This window comes from Oncorhynchus gorbuscha, linkage group LG15 (genome assembly GCF_021184085.1).
Source record: "Oncorhynchus gorbuscha isolate QuinsamMale2020 ecotype Even-year linkage group LG15, OgorEven_v1.0, whole genome shotgun sequence".
Taxonomy (NCBI): Eukaryota; Metazoa; Chordata; class Actinopteri; order Salmoniformes; family Salmonidae; genus Oncorhynchus; species Oncorhynchus gorbuscha.
The window spans coordinates 46255280-46273174 of record NC_060187.1 but is presented as its reverse complement, the minus strand read 5'-3'; the positions used below and the strand labels follow the sequence as shown (position 1 = coordinate 46273174).

General features: G+C 44.0%; 1 protein-coding gene across 5 annotated transcripts in view; it reads right to left on the bottom strand.

The window, feature by feature from the left end:
• Positions 1 to 17895, bottom strand: part of LOC123997391 (inaD-like protein) — a 144115-nt gene that overhangs the window by 113316 nt on the left and 12904 nt on the right. For all 5 annotated transcript variants that reach the window (XM_046301563.1, XM_046301565.1, XM_046301566.1 and 2 more), the window contains 6 exons: positions 12971 to 13099; positions 8602 to 8847; positions 8145 to 8247; positions 7824 to 7912; positions 7310 to 7448; positions 1033 to 1194 (listed from right to left, as the gene is read on the bottom strand). In XM_046301563.1, the coding sequence (XP_046157519.1) occupies positions 1033 to 1194; positions 7310 to 7448; positions 7824 to 7912; positions 8145 to 8247; positions 8602 to 8847; positions 12971 to 13099 (868 nt within the window). The remainder of the gene's footprint in view (positions 1 to 1032; positions 1195 to 7309; positions 7449 to 7823; positions 7913 to 8144; positions 8248 to 8601; positions 8848 to 12970; positions 13100 to 17895) is intronic.

Below are 17895 nucleotides of genomic sequence, written 5' to 3'. Positions count from 1 at the left end.
ACGTGAGCACCCCTGTACCACACACACTCTTCCCCCTGTACCCAGCTCTAGCCTCCTGCTATTCCGTTACCCCTACTCTTCCCCCTGTACCCAGCTCAAGCCTCCTGCTATTCCGTTACCCCAACTCTTCCCCCTGTACCCAGCTCTAGCCTCCTGCTATTCCGTTACCCCTACTCTTCCCCCTGTACCCAGCTCTAGCCTCCTGCTATTCCGTTACCCCTACTCTTCCCCCTGTACCCAGCTCAAGCCTCCTGCTATTCCGTTACCCCTACTCTTCCCCCTGTACCCAGCTCAAGCCTAATGCTATTCCGTTACCCCTACTCTTCCCCCTGTACCCAGCTCAAGCCTCCTGCTATTCCGTTACCCCCTCTCTTTCCCTTCTCGCCTTTCTTGTAATGGATATCTTGCAGGGTGGATGTGTAGCATGTCTGTAACAGTGCCCAACAAGCCTGCTGTGGAGGCTTATGAAAGAGGGGGGTACGGGGATGGAATGGTTGGGTTTGAATGACTGCGTGGCCAGCCGATGACCCGGACCCAGAGAGAGGGGAGGGGGAGGGATGTAATACAGGATCAAGTTCCAGTGCTTATGTAGTGACTGACTGTTTAAAAAGAGGGGAGGGGGGGCAGACCACCGATGGGGGGAGGATTATAAAAGAGAAGGAAAGTGATCCCCTCATCTGGACAAGCAATATTTGTTCGCCTTGACTTGTTGTTCTGTCACTAACGTGCAACAGGTACACATTACCTGGTTAGCTGACATTGTAACAGTTGACCGGGATGTTGACCCCTAGTGGCCGACTATACAACAGTCAGCGAGCAGCGCTGTGTTGACGCAGTGTGTGTAAGTGACAGCTACCTCCCTCTAGAAAACAGATGACTGACTGGGACTGCGTCTACAGAGTAATGAGGCATGTGTGTGTTGTTGTTCTTTGATCTGACCCAAGCACTGGGAGGATGAGGTGACAGAATGAGAGAGAGAGAGACTGATGGCTAGATGAATGAATGGACAGACTGACGGCTGGATGAGCTCACCACTGGCCAGCTGTGTTCTGCTGGTGCTCATCAGAAGTGTCTCAGTGGGCTCCAGTAGGGGGGCCACGCTGGAGGCCACGCTGGAGGCCCTCTGCAGGTCTGATGACCGAGCTTTGATCTCTGCAGACCTCTTCAGAGACACACGGGACGGCTCTCTCTGGACTACAACACACACACACACACACACACACACACACGTTTATTTAGTCATCTGTGGTGCAGTTCTGACATATCAAATGAAACACTAGCAGCCAGACAAAACAACCATACTGGTCAGAACACAAGGCTGGTTGGAAAGACATGTGTTGGGGATATTTGTGGTCAATTTGAGCCATGCCTTGCACAAATTAACACTCAATCACATTGTGTGTGCGCATGAGTACGATCACATTCAACGACATTACACCCACTGCCAACAATACACGTTTTCAGAAGAAATCTGGTTGTGGGCTTTTGGAGAAGAAACTCCAGTTTCAGCTTGGATGGCCTGAGAGGAAGTGGTATAAGTTCACTGCTCACAGTGCTTTAGTTACTTCATCCTAGATATGCGACCTGGGGGAATATTTTTAGCGGAGTGTCCTCGCCAATCATTTCTGTTCCCGGTCCAGTATACATTGCCTTCAGAAGGTATTCATGCCCCTTGACTTTTTCCACATTTTGTTGTGTTACAGCCTGAATTTAAAATAGATAAAATCGTCCGTCCCACATCTACACACAACATCCCATGAAAAAATTAAAACATGTTTTTAGAAATGATCGCACAATTATTGAAAAGGAAATACAGAAATCTCTTATTTACTTAAGTATTCACACCCGAGTCTATACTTTGTAGAAGCACCTTTGGCAGTGATTGCAGCTGCGAGTCTTTCTCGATAAGTCTGTAAGAGCTTTCCACACCTGTATTGTACATTTGCCCATTATTCTTTTTAAAACTCTTCAAGCTCTGTCAATTTGGTTGTAAATTATGGCTAGAAACAATTTATGCCTTGCCATAGATTTTTCAAGTAGATCCAAGTCAAAACTGCAACTCGGCCACTCGGGAACATCCACCGTCTTCTCGGTTAAGCAATTCCAGTGTAGATTTGGCTTTATGTTTAAGGTTATTGTCCTGCTGAAAGGTGAATTCATCTCCCAGTGTCCGGTGGAACATAAACTCATCCAGGTTTTCCTCTAGGATTTTTTGACAATGCGTAGCTCCATTCCGCACATAATTTATCCTGAAAAAGTCCTTGCCGTTTAAAAGCATACTCATAACATGACACAGCCACCACTATATGCTTGAAAACATGGAGTGGTAATTCAGTAATATGTTTGGGGGCAAATCCAATAGAACACAACACTTTGTATTCAGGACAGAGTGAATTGCTTTGCCACATTTTTTGCAGTGACTTTAGCGCTGCTTGGAATATTATTAAATCCCTTCTTTTCAATCTGTCAATTGAGTTACTATTGAGGAGTAACTACAATGTTGTCATACGGTTTTAAAGTCACCATATGGTCTCATGGTGAAATCCCTGAGTGGGTCTCTTCCTCCCTGGCAACGGAGTTCGGGAGGAGGCCTATTTCTTTATAGTTTCTGGGTGTATTGATATCCAAAGTGTAAAGAATAACTTGGCCCCATCTACCAATAGGTGCCCTTCTTTGTGAGGCATTGGAAAACCTCCCTGGTCTTTGTGGTTAAATCGGTGTTAGAATTTCACTGCTTGACTGAGGGACCTTACAGATAATTGTAGGTGTGGGGTGAAGAGATGAGGTAGTCCTTCAAAAATCATGATAAACACTATTATTGCACACAGAGCGAGACCATGCAACTTTGACTCCTGAACTTATTTTAGGCTTGCCATAACAAAGGTGTTGACTACTTATTGACTAAAATACATTTCAGCTTTTACTAATTTAAAAATAATTCTAAAAACTAAATTCCACTTTGACATTTATGGGACTTCTGGGTGTGGGCAAAAAAAAATATCAATTTAAATCAATTTTATATTCAGGCTGTAACAACAATGTGAACAAAGGGGTGTGAATACCTTCTGAAGGCACTGTATGCTACACCCTCCAAGTACTACACAAGTCAAGTGGACTACATGGTCCTTCTGTAGCTCAGTTGGTAGAGCATGGCGCTTGTAACGCCAAGTGGGTTCGATCCCCGGGACCACCCATACGTAGAATGTATGCACACATGACTGTAAGTCGCTTTGGATAAAAGTGTCTGCTAAATGGCATATATTATTATATATTATGACAGAAGGTCAGTGTGTGTGTGGGGGCATGGGCAGTATACCGTCCAGCGGGGTATTTTGAAATACAGTCAGATTTAGAAAGGCATCAATAGCGTATGAAAATCTGGATGCCACCCAACACTAGTGTACATAGAATGGAGAGCTACATTTACAACGCTAGCAGTGTTCAGTTAGCACTGTATGCCTTTCCCCCACTGGTGTAATGAAACAAACAGTCCAGGAGAGATAAGAATCCCACTGTGGCTTAACTTGCTCTTCTAAATCACCTCTCGCACCGCTCGGCTGACCTATAGTACCGGACACTGACTCGTAGAAGTCGCAGGAAATTAGGTCATAGATCTTGGGACGCTTTGCCGACGAGATACTTTTTGGAAATTACAGCAAGTAAACACATTCCTTATCGCAATCTTCCCCTGTGATGCTGGATGGTAATTGGAAATGGCCGGAAAGAGTATGAACTTATTGTACAGGGTCATGTCCCAAACGGCACCCTATTCCCTATTAAATACCTACGCAAAGTATTCACACCCCTCGACTTCTTCCACATTGTGTTGTTACAGCCTGAATTTTAAATGATTTAAATTGAGATTCTCTCTCTCATTATGTTTTTAGACATTAAAAAATATATTACAAATGCAAAGCTGAAATTAATGACTTGAGTCATTAAGTATTCAACCCCTTTGTTATGACAAGCCTAAATAAGTGCTGGACAACTCACATAATAAGTTGCATGGACTCACTCTGGATGCAATAAGTGTTTAACACAATGTTTTTTATGTTTTCTACCTCATCTCTGTACCCAAAACATACAGGTAATTGTAAGGTCCCTCAGTCAAGCAGTTCATTTCAAACACAGATTCAACCAAAGAGCAGGGCCCAGATTCACAAAACCTTAAGGAATTTCTCCCCCTTAACTATAGACTTAAGAAGAAAGTTAAGCAAAGTTGCTATTCCTAAAAAGGTTATTGGAAATGTTATTGTGCCATTTCTTATGTTTCTCCTGAAGCAAAAGGTTAAGAACTTAGATTCTTGAAAATGAAGTCCTTGGAAATGTTATAAATTCCAAGATAGCTAAACCCTCATCTTAAACTCAGGGCAGTGAGAGAAAAACAATTCCTGAAATCAATTGAACATATTTAATTCACTAACTTAACCTTAAAGTTTCAGTATTCATTATTTTAAACACAATAACATGTTTTAGAACAGTAATCTCAGAAAGAAATATGCTAACACAATTGCTAGCTAGATAGCTAGCTAACTGTTGCCAAGCAATAAACATCTTCATAAGATTCGTAAGTTTGTAAGAAAATCATTCAATTTTAAGATACTGTTAAGGAATTGCACTTATGAATTTCTTTTTCCTAAAGAAGCTTCTTAAGTTTTTGCGTAAGACGTATTTGATCCCTTTGAGCATGGTTAATTACACTTTGGATGGTGCATCAGTACACCCAGTCACTACTAACATACAGACGTCCTTCCTAACAGTTGCTGGAGAGGAAGTAAACCACTCAGGGATTTCACAATGAGGCCAATGGTGACTTTAAAACAGTTACGTTTAATAGTTTAATGGTTTCTGATAGGAGAAAACTGAGGATGAATCAACAACGTAGTTATTCCACAATACTTTTATTTTTTATTTTATTTCACCTTTATTTAACCAGGTAGGCTAGTTGAGAACAGGTTCTCATTTGCAACTGCGACCTGGCCAAGATAAAGCATAGCAGTGTGAACAGACAACACAGAGTTACACATGGAGTAAACAATTAACAAGTCAATAACACAGAGAAAAAAAGGGGAGTCTATATACAATGTGTGCAAAAGGCATGAGGAGGTAGGCGAATAATTACAATATTGCAGATTAACACTGGAGTGATAAATGATCATGTACAGGTAGAGATATTTGGTGTGCAAAAGAGCAGAAAAGTAAATAAATAAAAACAGTGGGGATGAGGTAGGTGAAAATGGGTGTGCTATTTACCAATAGATTATGTACAGCTGCAGCGATCGGTTAGCTGCTCAGCTAGCTGATGTTTGAAGTTGGTGAGGGAGATAAGTCTCCAACTTCAGCGATTTTTGCAATTCGTTCCAGTCACAGGCAGCAGAGTACTGGAACGAAAGGCGGCCGAATGAGGTGTTGGCTTTAGGGATGATCAATGAGATACACCTGCTGGAGCGCGTGCTACGGATGGGTGTTGCCACCGTGACCAGTGAATTGAGATAAGGCGGAGCTTTACCTAGCATGGCCTTGTAGATGACCTGAAGCCAGTGGGTCTGGCGACGAATATGTAGCGAGGGCCAGCCGACTAGAGCATACAAGTCGCAGTGGTGGGTAGTATAAGGTGCTTTAGTGACAAAACGGATGGCACTGTGATAGCAAACTGGATGCAGTTTGCTGAGTGTTGGAAGCAATTTTGTAGATGACGTCGCCGAAGTCGAGGATCGGTAGGATAGTCAGTTTTACTAGGGTAAGCTTGGCAGCGTGAGTGAAGGAGGCTTTGTTGCGGAATAGAAAGCCGATTCTTGATTTGATTTTCGATTAGAGATGTTTGATATGGGTCTGGAAGGAGAGTTTGCAGTCTAGCCAGACACCTAGGTACAATACAGTAAAACTACAAAATAAATATGGCAAAGAAATTAACTTTATGTCCTAAATACAAAGTGTTGGGGCCTCGCGAGCAGCGCAGTGGTCTAAGGCCCTGCATCGCAGTGCTGGCTGTGCCACTAGAGATTCTGGGTTAGAGTCCAGGCTCTGTCGCAGTCGGCCACAACTGGGAGACCCATGGGGTGGTGCACAATTGGCCCAGTGTCATCCGGGTTAGGGGAGGGTTTGGCCGACAGGGATGTCCTTGTCCCATCGCACACTAGCAACTCCTGTGGCGGGCCAAGCGCAGTGCACACTGAAACAGTCGCCAGGTGTACAGCGTTTCCTCCGACACATTGGTGCGGCTGGCTTACGGGTTAAGTGGGCATTGTGTCAAGAAGCAGTGCAGCTTGGTTGGGTTTCGGGGGAGGCACGGCTCTCGACATTCGCCTCTCCCGAGTCCATACGGGAGTTGCAGCGATGAGACAAGACTAACTACCAATTGGATAACAAAATTGGGGAGAAAATACAATATAAAGTGTTATATTTGGGACAAATCTAACAACATATCACTGAGTACCACTCAAGCATACCAATGTTATTGGTATGCTCGTCATCGGCAAGGACAATGGAGCATCTTTAGGATAAAAAGAAACTGAATAAAGCTAAGCACAGGCAGAATCCTAGAAGAAAGCTAGTTTCAGTCTGCTTTCCAACAGACACTGGGAGAGGAATTCACCTTTCAGAAGTACACAAGCTAAAACACAAGGCCAAATATACACTGTAGTTGCTTACACAGACGACATTGCATGTTCCGGAGTGGCCAGTTAAAATAGACTTAAATCGGCTTGAAAATCAATGCAAGACTTGAATGGCTGTCAAGAAATGATCAACAACCAACATGACAGAGCTTGAAAAAAATGTAAAAGGATAATGTGCAAATATTGTACAATCCAGGTGTGCAAAGCTCTTAGACTGAATGACCCACAGCTGTAATTGCTGCCAAAGGGGATTCTAACATGTGTTGACTCAGGGGTGTGACTACTTATGTAAATTAGATATATTTCTGTCATTAGTTTTCAATACATTTACAAAAATGTCTAAAAACTTGTTTTCACTTTGTCATTATGGGGTATTGTGTGTAGATGTGTGAGAGGAAAAAATATATTTAATCCATTGTGAATTCAGGTTGTAAGACAACAAAATGTGGAATAGGTCAAGGGCTAGGAATTCTTTCTGAAGGCACTGTAGGGAATAGGGTGCCATTTGGGACGATCCCCAGGACAGTGGAGTTAGGATGGTGAAGTTGGCATTTCTGTCGACTTCGCTAAGGGAAATGCCCATAGTTTCTATGAAGTTAGTGGATTTACAGTACAGTGCTGTAGAAGGGGTAGAGACACGTTTGTAATACACACACATTCATGCGCACAGGTGACTGATGAATAGTCCTTACCTTTGTCCAGGGACCTCTCCAGTGAGGGTCTGGGCGAAGCCATCTTCCTGGCCAGGGTGAGGTGGACCGTCTGGCCAGTCTGCTTCATCACCCCCAGAACCTCCTGGTTCGTGAAGCCCTGCAGGCTAACCCCGTCCATCTGACAAAGAAACAGTCCAAAATTACATAGTTCACCCTATCCATCAGACACAATGGAAGAGTCCAAAAGTACTTACCTCAGCCCGTTCATCTGACACAATTGAACAAGCCAACATGACTCAAGTCATTGAGAACACTCTTTCTATAGAAACCTGACAAAGGCCTGATATGGTTGTGTTATACTGTGATGTATGAGTTTTGTTGGTTAGCCATGCCCAAACAAACCGGACTCAGATTTAATCATCTAAATCAGATGTTAAGTGCTGTGTTGGGACATTTCAAGAAGGGGTGGAAAGGCCACTATCCCTCACTGTGCACATGCACTCCTAGGGGTTAATTAAGGTAGCACTCATTAAAAGCTGATTAAGGGTCTCACCGCTATGATCCTGTCGTGGATGCGTATGTTCCCGCTCTGCTCAGCTGCACTCCCAGGAACTACATTCTTCACAAACACTCCCAACGCGTCTGAGACACACAGAGAGCAAGAAAAAGCAGAGAGATCAGAAAGGGGTGGAGAGAAAGAGCGATAAATGGAGAGGGGAATAAAGCAACAAGACAACAACAACAACAAAAAAACTATCCATTGCAACCAGTGTCAAAGCATTGAGTGACATTAAATAACAGATCTGAGTGCAATAGAGGTTAGGGGACTAGGATTAGGGGCTAGAAGTTAACATTATATAGGGCATTAGCCTACCTTCACTGGTAAAGGCATTGTAACCGATGATGGAGATGCCCAGGCTCTGGCCCTCCTCCTTCATCAGAGGCACTTCATGGATCTCATAACCCTCCAGGTTGGGCTGGAACAAATAGGGAAACAGACAAAGACATAGAGCAGCTGTATGGTACGTGGATTTGTTGCCAATTTTATTTAACTACGGAAGTCAGTTAACGACACTGGGCCAATTGTGCGCTGCCCTATGGGACTCCCAATCAAGGGCCGGTTGTGATACAGCCCGGAAGAGAACCAGGGTGTGTAGTGACGCCTCTAGCGATGAGATGCAGTGCCTTAGACCGCTGCGCCACTCTGGAGGCCCAAAAACATACTTTGTATTGGTGTGTGGGAGTGCGCGGAGACGGGCAGGGGCAACAGGAGGTCTGTGCATGGTGAGAATGTTTGCATGCACGTGTCCCCCATTCCCAGTCTCACTTACAGTCCTGCTGAGCCTGCGCTGGGGTCCGACTCCAGGCAGTGGGGGCAGGGCTGAGACGGGACTGGCGGCGGGCGGGGGAGGGGGCGGCAAGGAGGTGGAGGGCTGTCCCGAGGGGTCACGGGCGATGAGCATGCGCACACGGCTCCCGCAGCCCTGCAGCACCTTGACCACCTGGTCACTGGCCAGGCCCCACGTGGGGGTCTCCCCGATACGCAGGATGTGGTCGCCGGTACGCAGACGCCCATCCTAGGAGGGGGAGTGGGGGTGTAGAGAGAGGGGGGAGGCGGGATATGGAGAGAGGGGAGGGAGAGAAAACATTTCTGAACAAAATTTTAACTTGAAATCTTACTGCAGATCATACACAATGCATTATATTTAAAGGCCTAGGAATAACCACACTATGGATTTCACATCATTTCTTATAGTTTGTAAAAGTGTGCCAGTACATGAAAGAACCACCCAGAAACTCTGCTCATATTCAGTAGCCTCATCAGACCATTTCAGCCAATGTGGTCCAATACATTTTACACCCCACTTGAACAGGGTAGTCCCACACTGGCCCGCGCAGCTAAACTAAGAAATCTATTCCCCGACATGCAGGTCAAGCAGAACAAACTCAGACTAAAAAGAGATCATGATATACAAAGAGATGGGGAGAATGGCAGCCTTTGTGGAAAGACCGATTAAAATATTTTGATGCATAAACTTGACGCAGAAAATCTCCCCAACTTCTCTCCCTGGGTCTGTGCACGGGACAACAGGGGCTCATGGAAGGAAGACGGGCGTAGCCATTAAACGTTGAAATGGGAAACGCCAGGGTCTAACAAAGCCCCAATTTTGACAGCGTTTTTGGAGCATAAAATCCAGTGATGTGTGAAATGCTGTACTGTGCCTTTTGAACAAGCAGGGTTTTGTTGACTGTGCCCGGGCTCTCTTGGACATTCAGAGAACGAGAGAGTGAGAAAGAGAGAGAAAGTGAGAGGGCGCAACAGAGAGAGAAAGAAAAGGGAGAAAGAAATGTAGATAAAAAGAAAAGAGTGAGGGGGGAGAGGGAGAGGGGGGGACTGGTGCAAGGGGCTTTCAAAAACAAGGGACAGTGTTTTTTTAAAATCCAGATCCCTCCTGGATAACACTTTCTTAGAGGTTAAAACCAACAATGACAAGTTTTTTTTAAACAAATCGAATGACATGTTCCCATGTTAACTCAAACTGAATACACCCGAAGGAAAAAAGCTAAGCGTTGAGTGGAAGTGGAGAAGAAAGAAAGGGGACGCTTGTAAATGAGCATCGGCTGTGTCAGGGACTTTGGGCGTATTCAAGTAAATCTTTGGTGAACATCTCTGTAATTGCGAACAGAAAAGCAGTCCTTCGAGCCGGACGTGGGGCGAGCTGGCTCTGTGTAGCCAGGATGTAATCCCCTTACAAGGTGATTCTTTTTTTCCCCCTCCGGCTCAATGGCTATTATAATGTAACTGAGCCTTTTGTGGGACGCGCTCGGCATTAATTCAGCTAAACTGGCTGTTACTATTCATAGGGGATGACCGGTCTGGAAGATTGTTAAAGCAAAGCTCTGAGTATGTAATGGTGTAGTAGGCCTACTGCTGAGGACTATTGGGCAATGGGAAAAAAGGGGGTCACAGCCGACATCTTGAATCGTCTAATCAAATTCTTAAATTTTACACATACATTTATTTAATATTTTTACTGAACCTCAAACTAGGTAAGTCACTTAAGAACAAATACTTATTTACAACGACGGCCTAGCAGAAGGCAAAAGGCCTCCTGCGGGGAAAGGGGCTGGATGAAAAATATATATATATATATATATAGGACATAACATACTTCACGACAAGAGACACCACAACACTACATAAAGAGACACCATAGCATGGCAGACAACATAGCATGGCAGCAACACAACATGGTAGAAACACAAGGTAGCAGGACTACATGGTAGCAGCACAAAACATGGTACAAACATTATTCTTGCACAAAGGGCAAGAAGGTGGGGACAACGATACATCACACAAATCAGCCACAAGTCAGTAAGGGTCCATGATTGAGTCTTTAAATGAAGAGATCGATATAAAACTGTCCAGTTTGAGCGTTTTTTGCAGCTTGTTCCAGTCGTTAGCTGCAGCAAACTGAAAAGAGGAGCGACCCAGGGATGTGTGTGCTTTGGGGATCTTTATCAGAATGTGACTGGCAGAACGAGTGTTGTATGTGGAGGATGAGGGCAGCAGAAGATATCTTAGATATGAGGAAGTGAGGCCTAAGAGGATTTTATAAATAAGCATCAACCAGTGGGGGTCTTGTGACGTGTATACAGAGATGACCAGTTTACAGAGGAGTAGTGATGTGTCATATGAGGAGCATTGGTGGCAAATCTGATGGCCAAATGATAAAGAACATCTAGCCGCTTGAGAGCACCCTCACCTGCCGATCTGTAAATTAATGTCTCTAATCTAGCATGGGTACGATGGTCATCTGAATCAGGGTTGGTTTGGCAGCTGGGATGAAAGAGCGATAACGAGAGGATCGATAAAACTTGTTTTTTCCTCTATTGTTGACTTAACATGCAGCTTTGATTTGTGCTGAGAGAAGGACCGTTTAACATCTAGCCATTATCTCAAGTACTTGTATGAGGTGACTGACTACCTCAAGCGATAAACCCTCAGGGGTAGTAAATACACCAGTGGAGGTGTTCAGAACAAGGTTAAGGGCTGAGAAAGCTTGTTGGACACTAAGAAAGCTTTGTTGTAGAGCATTTAACATAAAATCCAGGGAGGGGCCAGCCGAGTATAAAACTATAATCTGCATATAAATGGATGAGAGAGCGTCCTATTGCCTGAGCTATGTTGATATAAATTGAGAAGAGCGTGGGACCTAGGATCGAGCCTTGGGGAACTCCCTTGGTGACAGGCAGTGGCTGAGACAGCAGATGTTCAGACTTTATACAATGCACTCAGAGGGGTAGTTCGCAAACCAGGCCAGCCAAGCCCTCAGAGACACCAATACTCCTTAACCGGCCCACAAGAATGGAATGGCCGAATCAAAAGCTTTGGCCAAGTCAATACAAAGAGCAGCACAACATTGCTTAGAAACAAGGGCAATGGTGACATAATTGAGGACCTTTAAGGTTGCAGTGACACACCTATAATCTGAGAGGAAACCAGATTGCATACCAGAGAGAATGCTATAGACATCAAGAAAGCCAGTCAGTTGATTATTGACAAGTTTTTCCTACACTTTTGACAAACAGGACAAAATAGAAATAGGCCCATAACAGTTAGGATCAGCTTGATCTCCCCCTTCAAATAGACACACAGTGGTTGCCTTCCAGGCAATGGGAATCTCCCCAGAGAGGAGAGAGGTTAAAAAGGTCAGAGAGAGGCTTGGCGATGATAGGGGCAGCAACCTTAAAGAAGAAAGGGTCTAAACCATCTGAAACATTGGTGTTTTGGGGGTCAAGTTTCAAGAGATCCTTTAGCACCTCCGACTCAGTGACCGCCTGCAGGGCAGGGGAAAAAGAGACATCGGGGATAGTCGCATTAGAAGGGTTGGGAGATGAGAACATGTTGGATGGGCAAGGAGACATGGCAGAATCAAATCAAAGTCCTTCTGTAGCTCAGTTGGTAGAGCATGGCGCTTGTAACGCCAGGGTAGTGGGTTCGATCCCCGGGACCACCCATACGTAGAATGTATGCACACATGACTGTAAGTCGCTTTGGATAAAAGCGTCTGCTAAATGGCATATATTATTATATTATTATTATTATTAAATAGGAATCCTGACTTAATGAAGTGGTGATTAAAGAGCTCAGCCATGTGTTCCTTATCAGTAACAACCACATCAACATTAAGGGACATGAGCATCTTTGAGATGGAGCAAATAATATTGACCACTGGCATAACTAATTGAGTGAATTCTACAGCTAAAATAACTATCCCATGACAAGATTTGGCAAATAGAATAGAAAACACAAATTAAACATCTATTAAATGTGGGCATCTTCAGATACCTCTGTTTCGGCAGGAGATTCCTGTAACTTTCCAAAATTCCCTAGATTTTCACCAGATCGCAACCTAATGCAACACTTGTCGGAGATTCTGGAGCTGCACCTGAGACAGCCGTTTCCACCACCATCAACATAATTTGGTGTTATTTGACTCCTCCTGGAAGAATGACGTCGCATCCCTCCAATAGAGTTCCAGACACTTGAAGAATTTATATCAAGGTAAATTGAAGCAGTTCTTGTGTCTTGTGGTGGCCCAATGCCCTATCAAGACACTTTGTTGGCATTTACTTTATTTTTGCAGATACCTGCATTAACTTTGAAAGCATAAGTATATGTTATGTCTAATATACCTTATCAGCCACACTGTTTGGCACCAGGGTCCTCACCACCACTCCTGTGGCCTTGCCTCCAACAATACCGAAGCCCAGGCCCGAGCCGTCGTTCACCAGCTCTATCTCCTCCACATGGCCCCACTGCTCCTGGACGGTCAATACAGCGAGAGAGGGAGAAAGACAAGAGTGAATAATTGATTCATATAAACCCAATATGTGTGAGCAGGGCTGTGATAGAATCAGTGATTGAAGGCTAATCCTGTTTAGTAATAAGACGCAGAATTGTGCTTGCTGCAACATGGTTGCGAAGGTCTAAGAACGCAATTTTTTTATTTTTTAGATTGGACCTGTGGTTCTGGACTTAAAAAAGCATGTTCAATAAAGATTTTTAATTAAAAGTGCTTCTTAGACCAGGACTAGAGTGAAAACGACCCTTAGTCTGAGGCCTGTCAGAGTAAGCCTTATTAATTATCAGTGCATACGTGACCTGCAATATTAACTTAAAACTGCACATGGGTGTGGGGAAATATTGGGCCCAACTTAATGGTTTTCGCTAAAACGTCCAAAATATAAACTAAGTGGCTGATCAACGTGAAGGTCAGCGAGTCCCTTGAGACCTGTTCTAAAGCCTCCTTCCACCCTGATCACACACCCAGTCCCCACCCCGTCCTAATCACCACGGCGTCTAGTCCACGGCTTTTTATTAACTAACCAATCGGCTGCTACAATCAGAACAGCTCTTTTCTCTTATTACACGGCGTTATCTGATGGGTGACTTCCTCTGCAGTAGTTTGCTCTATGTCTAATGAAACCTCATTGTGGTGTCTTACGTACTGCAGCCCACTGGGGTGACAAAGCTTTTCTACCCTTCCGTACTGAAGAAAAGTGAAGAGCCATTTCCCAGATAAGAAGTGGAGCTTCAGTCAGCAACACAGATGTGTTTTGTGGCGAGGTCTGGTTTCAGTCTGAGCTTTCAGGCAAAATTAACGAGTGTTGCTTGTTCACTTACGAGGAGAGTTGTAAGCAGGCTTGGTTAAGTTCAATAAGCGACTTTGTGAGAGTAAGGAAGCAGATTCAATTCAACTTGTTTTGCAACTTCTACAGTCCGTGTGAACACATCTTATTCTGAAAAAAAAGAGCATCTAGCATGTGAAGAGTCTATCTGCTGGGTTTAACAGTACAGAAAGGCATTCAAATAAAATGTTATTTGCCACATGCACCGAATACAACCGGTATAGACCTTACAGTGAAACGCTTACTTACAAGACCTTAACTTCTGAAAGCATTATTGGTTAAGAAAAAAAAAATGGAAAAAAAATAGAAAAGTAACAAATAATTAAAACAGCAGTAAAATAACAATAGCAAGGCTATATACAGGGGTACCGATACAGAGTCAATTTGCAGGGGCACCGGTTAGTCAAGGTAAGATGTACATGTAGGTAGAGTTAAGGTAAGATGTACATGTAGGTAGAGTTAAAGTGACTATGCATAGATAACAGAGCAGCAACAGCATAAAAGAGGGGTGGGGGTGGGGCAATGCAAATAGTCTGGGTAGCCGTTTGATAAGCTGTTCAGGTCTTATGACTTGGGAGTAGATGCTGTTTAGAAGCCTCTTGGTACTAGACTTGGCGCTCGAGGGGCCACTTGCCGTGCGGTAGCAGAGAGAAGTCTAATTTATTTCACCTTTATTTAACCTGTTTGGGATAAGGGGCAGTATTTTCACGTCCGGATGAAAAGCGTGCCCAAAGTAAACTGCCTGCTACTGGAAAGAAAACAAACATTTCCAAAACTGTTAAAATAATGTCTGCCAGGATAACAGAACTTATTTGGCAGGCGAAATCCCGAGGACAAACCATCCAGGAACTTTCAATTGGTTTTCTATGGGAACCTAGATGTGTCACTTGGTTACAGTTGCTTCCACTAGATGTCAAGTGTTTAGAAATTGGTTGATGTTTTTCTTTAGGGAAATGAAGAAGTACAGCTATTCAGAACGAGGGTCCAACCTAGTGTACTCGTTTGGGGCGCGCGACCTGAAGCCTGCTCCACTTTCATTTTTAGCCGCAATTGAACAGTGGTATTCAGTCTTAAATTTTATTGATTATTTACGTTTTAAAATAGCTAAAGTTGGATGAGGAAAGTTGTTTGAACCAAGAGTTGGAAAAAGTGTTTTTCTGAATCAAACGTGCCAAATAAATGGACATTTTGGGCATATAATGACGGAATTGATCGAACAAAAAGACCATTTGTGATGTTTTATGGGACATATTGGAGTGCCAACAGAAGATCTTCAAAAGGTAAGGCATGAATTATATCGTTATTTCTGAGTTGTGTTGCGTGCGCCTGGCGGGTTGAACTATGATTGTCATGTGTTTGTTTGATGGGGTGCTGTCCTCAGATAATAGCATGGTTTGCTTTCGCCGTAAAGCCTTTTTGAAATCCAGTCACTGTGTCAGATTAAAAAGTTAAGCTTTATTTTGGTATATTGCACTTGTGATTGTATGAAAGTTAAAAATGTCTTAATAATTTATTTTAATAATTAATATTAATTTATTTTCGTGCTGTGAAATTTCACCGGACATTGTCGAAACGTTCCGCTAGCGGAACCCCTAGCCGTAAAAGGTTTATTTAACGAGGTAGGCATGTTTAGAACAAGTTCTCATTTACAACTGCGACCTGGTCAAGATCAGGCAAAGCAAAGCAGTTCCTACGGGGGATGCAGAGCTGTTGGCCAGGGTTGGGGTAGCCAGGTGGAAAGTGTGGCCAGCCGTAGAGAAATTGCTTCTTCAAATTCTAGATTATCTTGGAGTTATCGGTGGTGACAGTGTTTCCTAGCCTCGGTGCAGTGGGCAGCTGGAGTCTGACAATTTTTAGGGCCTTCCTCTGACAACGCCTGGTATAGAGGTCCTGGATGGCAGGAAGCTTTGCCCCAGTGACGTACTGGGCCTTATGCAGTACCCTCTGTAGTGCCTTGCAGTCAGAGGCCATGCAGTTGTTGCATCACTGCCGGGTATGGCCAGTATGCTCTCGATGATGCAGCTGTAGAACCTTTCGAGAATGGGAGGGAAATAGATTTTGTCGTGCCCTCATCACAACTGTCTTGGTGTACTTGAACCATGTAAGTTTGTTGGTGATGGACGCCAAGGAACTTGAAGCTCTCAACCTGCTCCACTGCAGCCCTGTCGATGAGAATCGGGGCGTGCTCTGTCCTCTTTTTGCTTTAGTCCACAATCATCTCCTTTGTCTTGATCACGTTGAGGGAGAGGTTGTTGTCATGGCACCACACAGCCAGGTCTCTTACCTCCTCCCTATAGGCTGTCTGACAGTTGTTGGTGATCAGGCCTATGACTGTTGTGTCATCAGCAAACTTGATGATGGAGTCATGCCTGGCCATAAAGCCATGAGTGAACAAGGAGTACAGCAGGGGACTTAAACATGCACCCGAGGGGCTCCTGTGTTGAGGATAGGCGTGGTGGATGTGTTGTTACCCATCTTTACCACCTGGGGATAGTCGTCAGGAAGTCTAGGATCCAGTTTCAGAGGGAGGTGTTAAGTCCCAGGGTCCTTAGCATAGTGATGAGCTTTGAGGGCACTATGGTGTTGAACACTGAACTGTAGTCAATGAATAGCATTCTCACATAGGTGTTCCTTTTGTCCAGGTGGGAAAGGGCAATGTTGAGTGCAATCATATATGGATCTACGTTATGTAAATTGGAGTGGGTCTAGGATTTCTGGGATAAATGGTGTTGATGTGAGCCATGACCAGCCTTTCAAAGCACTTCATGGCTACAGATGACGTTGTGTACTCCCTCAATGCCATCGGGAGAATCCCGGAACATATTCCAGTCTGCACTAGCAAAACAGTGCTGTAGCTTTCTTATTAACTTCGTCACTGGTGTTTCCTGCTTTAGTGTTTGCTTGTAAGCAGGAATCAGGAGGTTATAATTATGTGCAGATTTGCTAAAACGAGGGAGAGGGAGAGCTTTGTACTAGTCTCGGTGTGTAGAATAAAGGTGGTCTAGAGTTGTTTTTCCCCCCTGGTTGCACATTTAACATGCCATTAGAAATTAGGTAAAACTGATTTGATTTTCCCTGCATTAAAGTCCCCGGCCACTAGTGGCACCCTTTTCCTGTTTGCTTATGTGCCAGCATTGGTTTGTGGTGGTATATAAAACAGCTACAAAAAAATACAGATGAAAACTCTAGGTAAATAGTGTGGTCTACAGTTTATCATGATATACTCTACCTCAGGCGAGCAAAACCTTGAGACTTCCTTAGACTTCGTGCACCAGCTGTTTACAAATATACATGGACCGCCACCCCTGGTCTTAGAGGGCGCGGTTCTATCCTGCCGAAAAAGCTTAAAACGCGCCAGCTGTATGTTATTCATGTCGTCGTTCAGCCACAACTCGGTGAAACATAAGATATTACAGCTTTTAATGTCACGTGTATACGTGACCGTAGTTAAGTCTATTTTATTGTCGATTGATTGTACGTTGGCTAATAGGACCGATACCTCCGTCTCTTTCTCCTGCAAATGACAGGGATGAGGGCCTTGACGGGTGTCTGAAGTAAATCCTTCGCGTCCGACTCGTTGAAGAAAATATTCCTCCAGTACGGGGTGAGTTATTGCTGTCCTGATATCTAATAGCTATTTTGGTGATAAGACATAGGGCAGACATTATGTACAAAATAATTTCAAATAACTAGAAAAAAACACAATAGCACATTTGGTTACGGGATGGTAAAACGGCAGCCATCTCCTTCAGCGCCATAGGCTAATTGATTTTATCACAAAGTATGTTTACATGCTACACCCTTCTGTCATGGCAACTGAACAGAGCACAAATTATCATAATTAATATAGGCCAAGCAACTGCCTGTTGGAACAATAACTATTCACTTAACTAGACATCATGAGAATTAAACACAGTATTTGAACAACT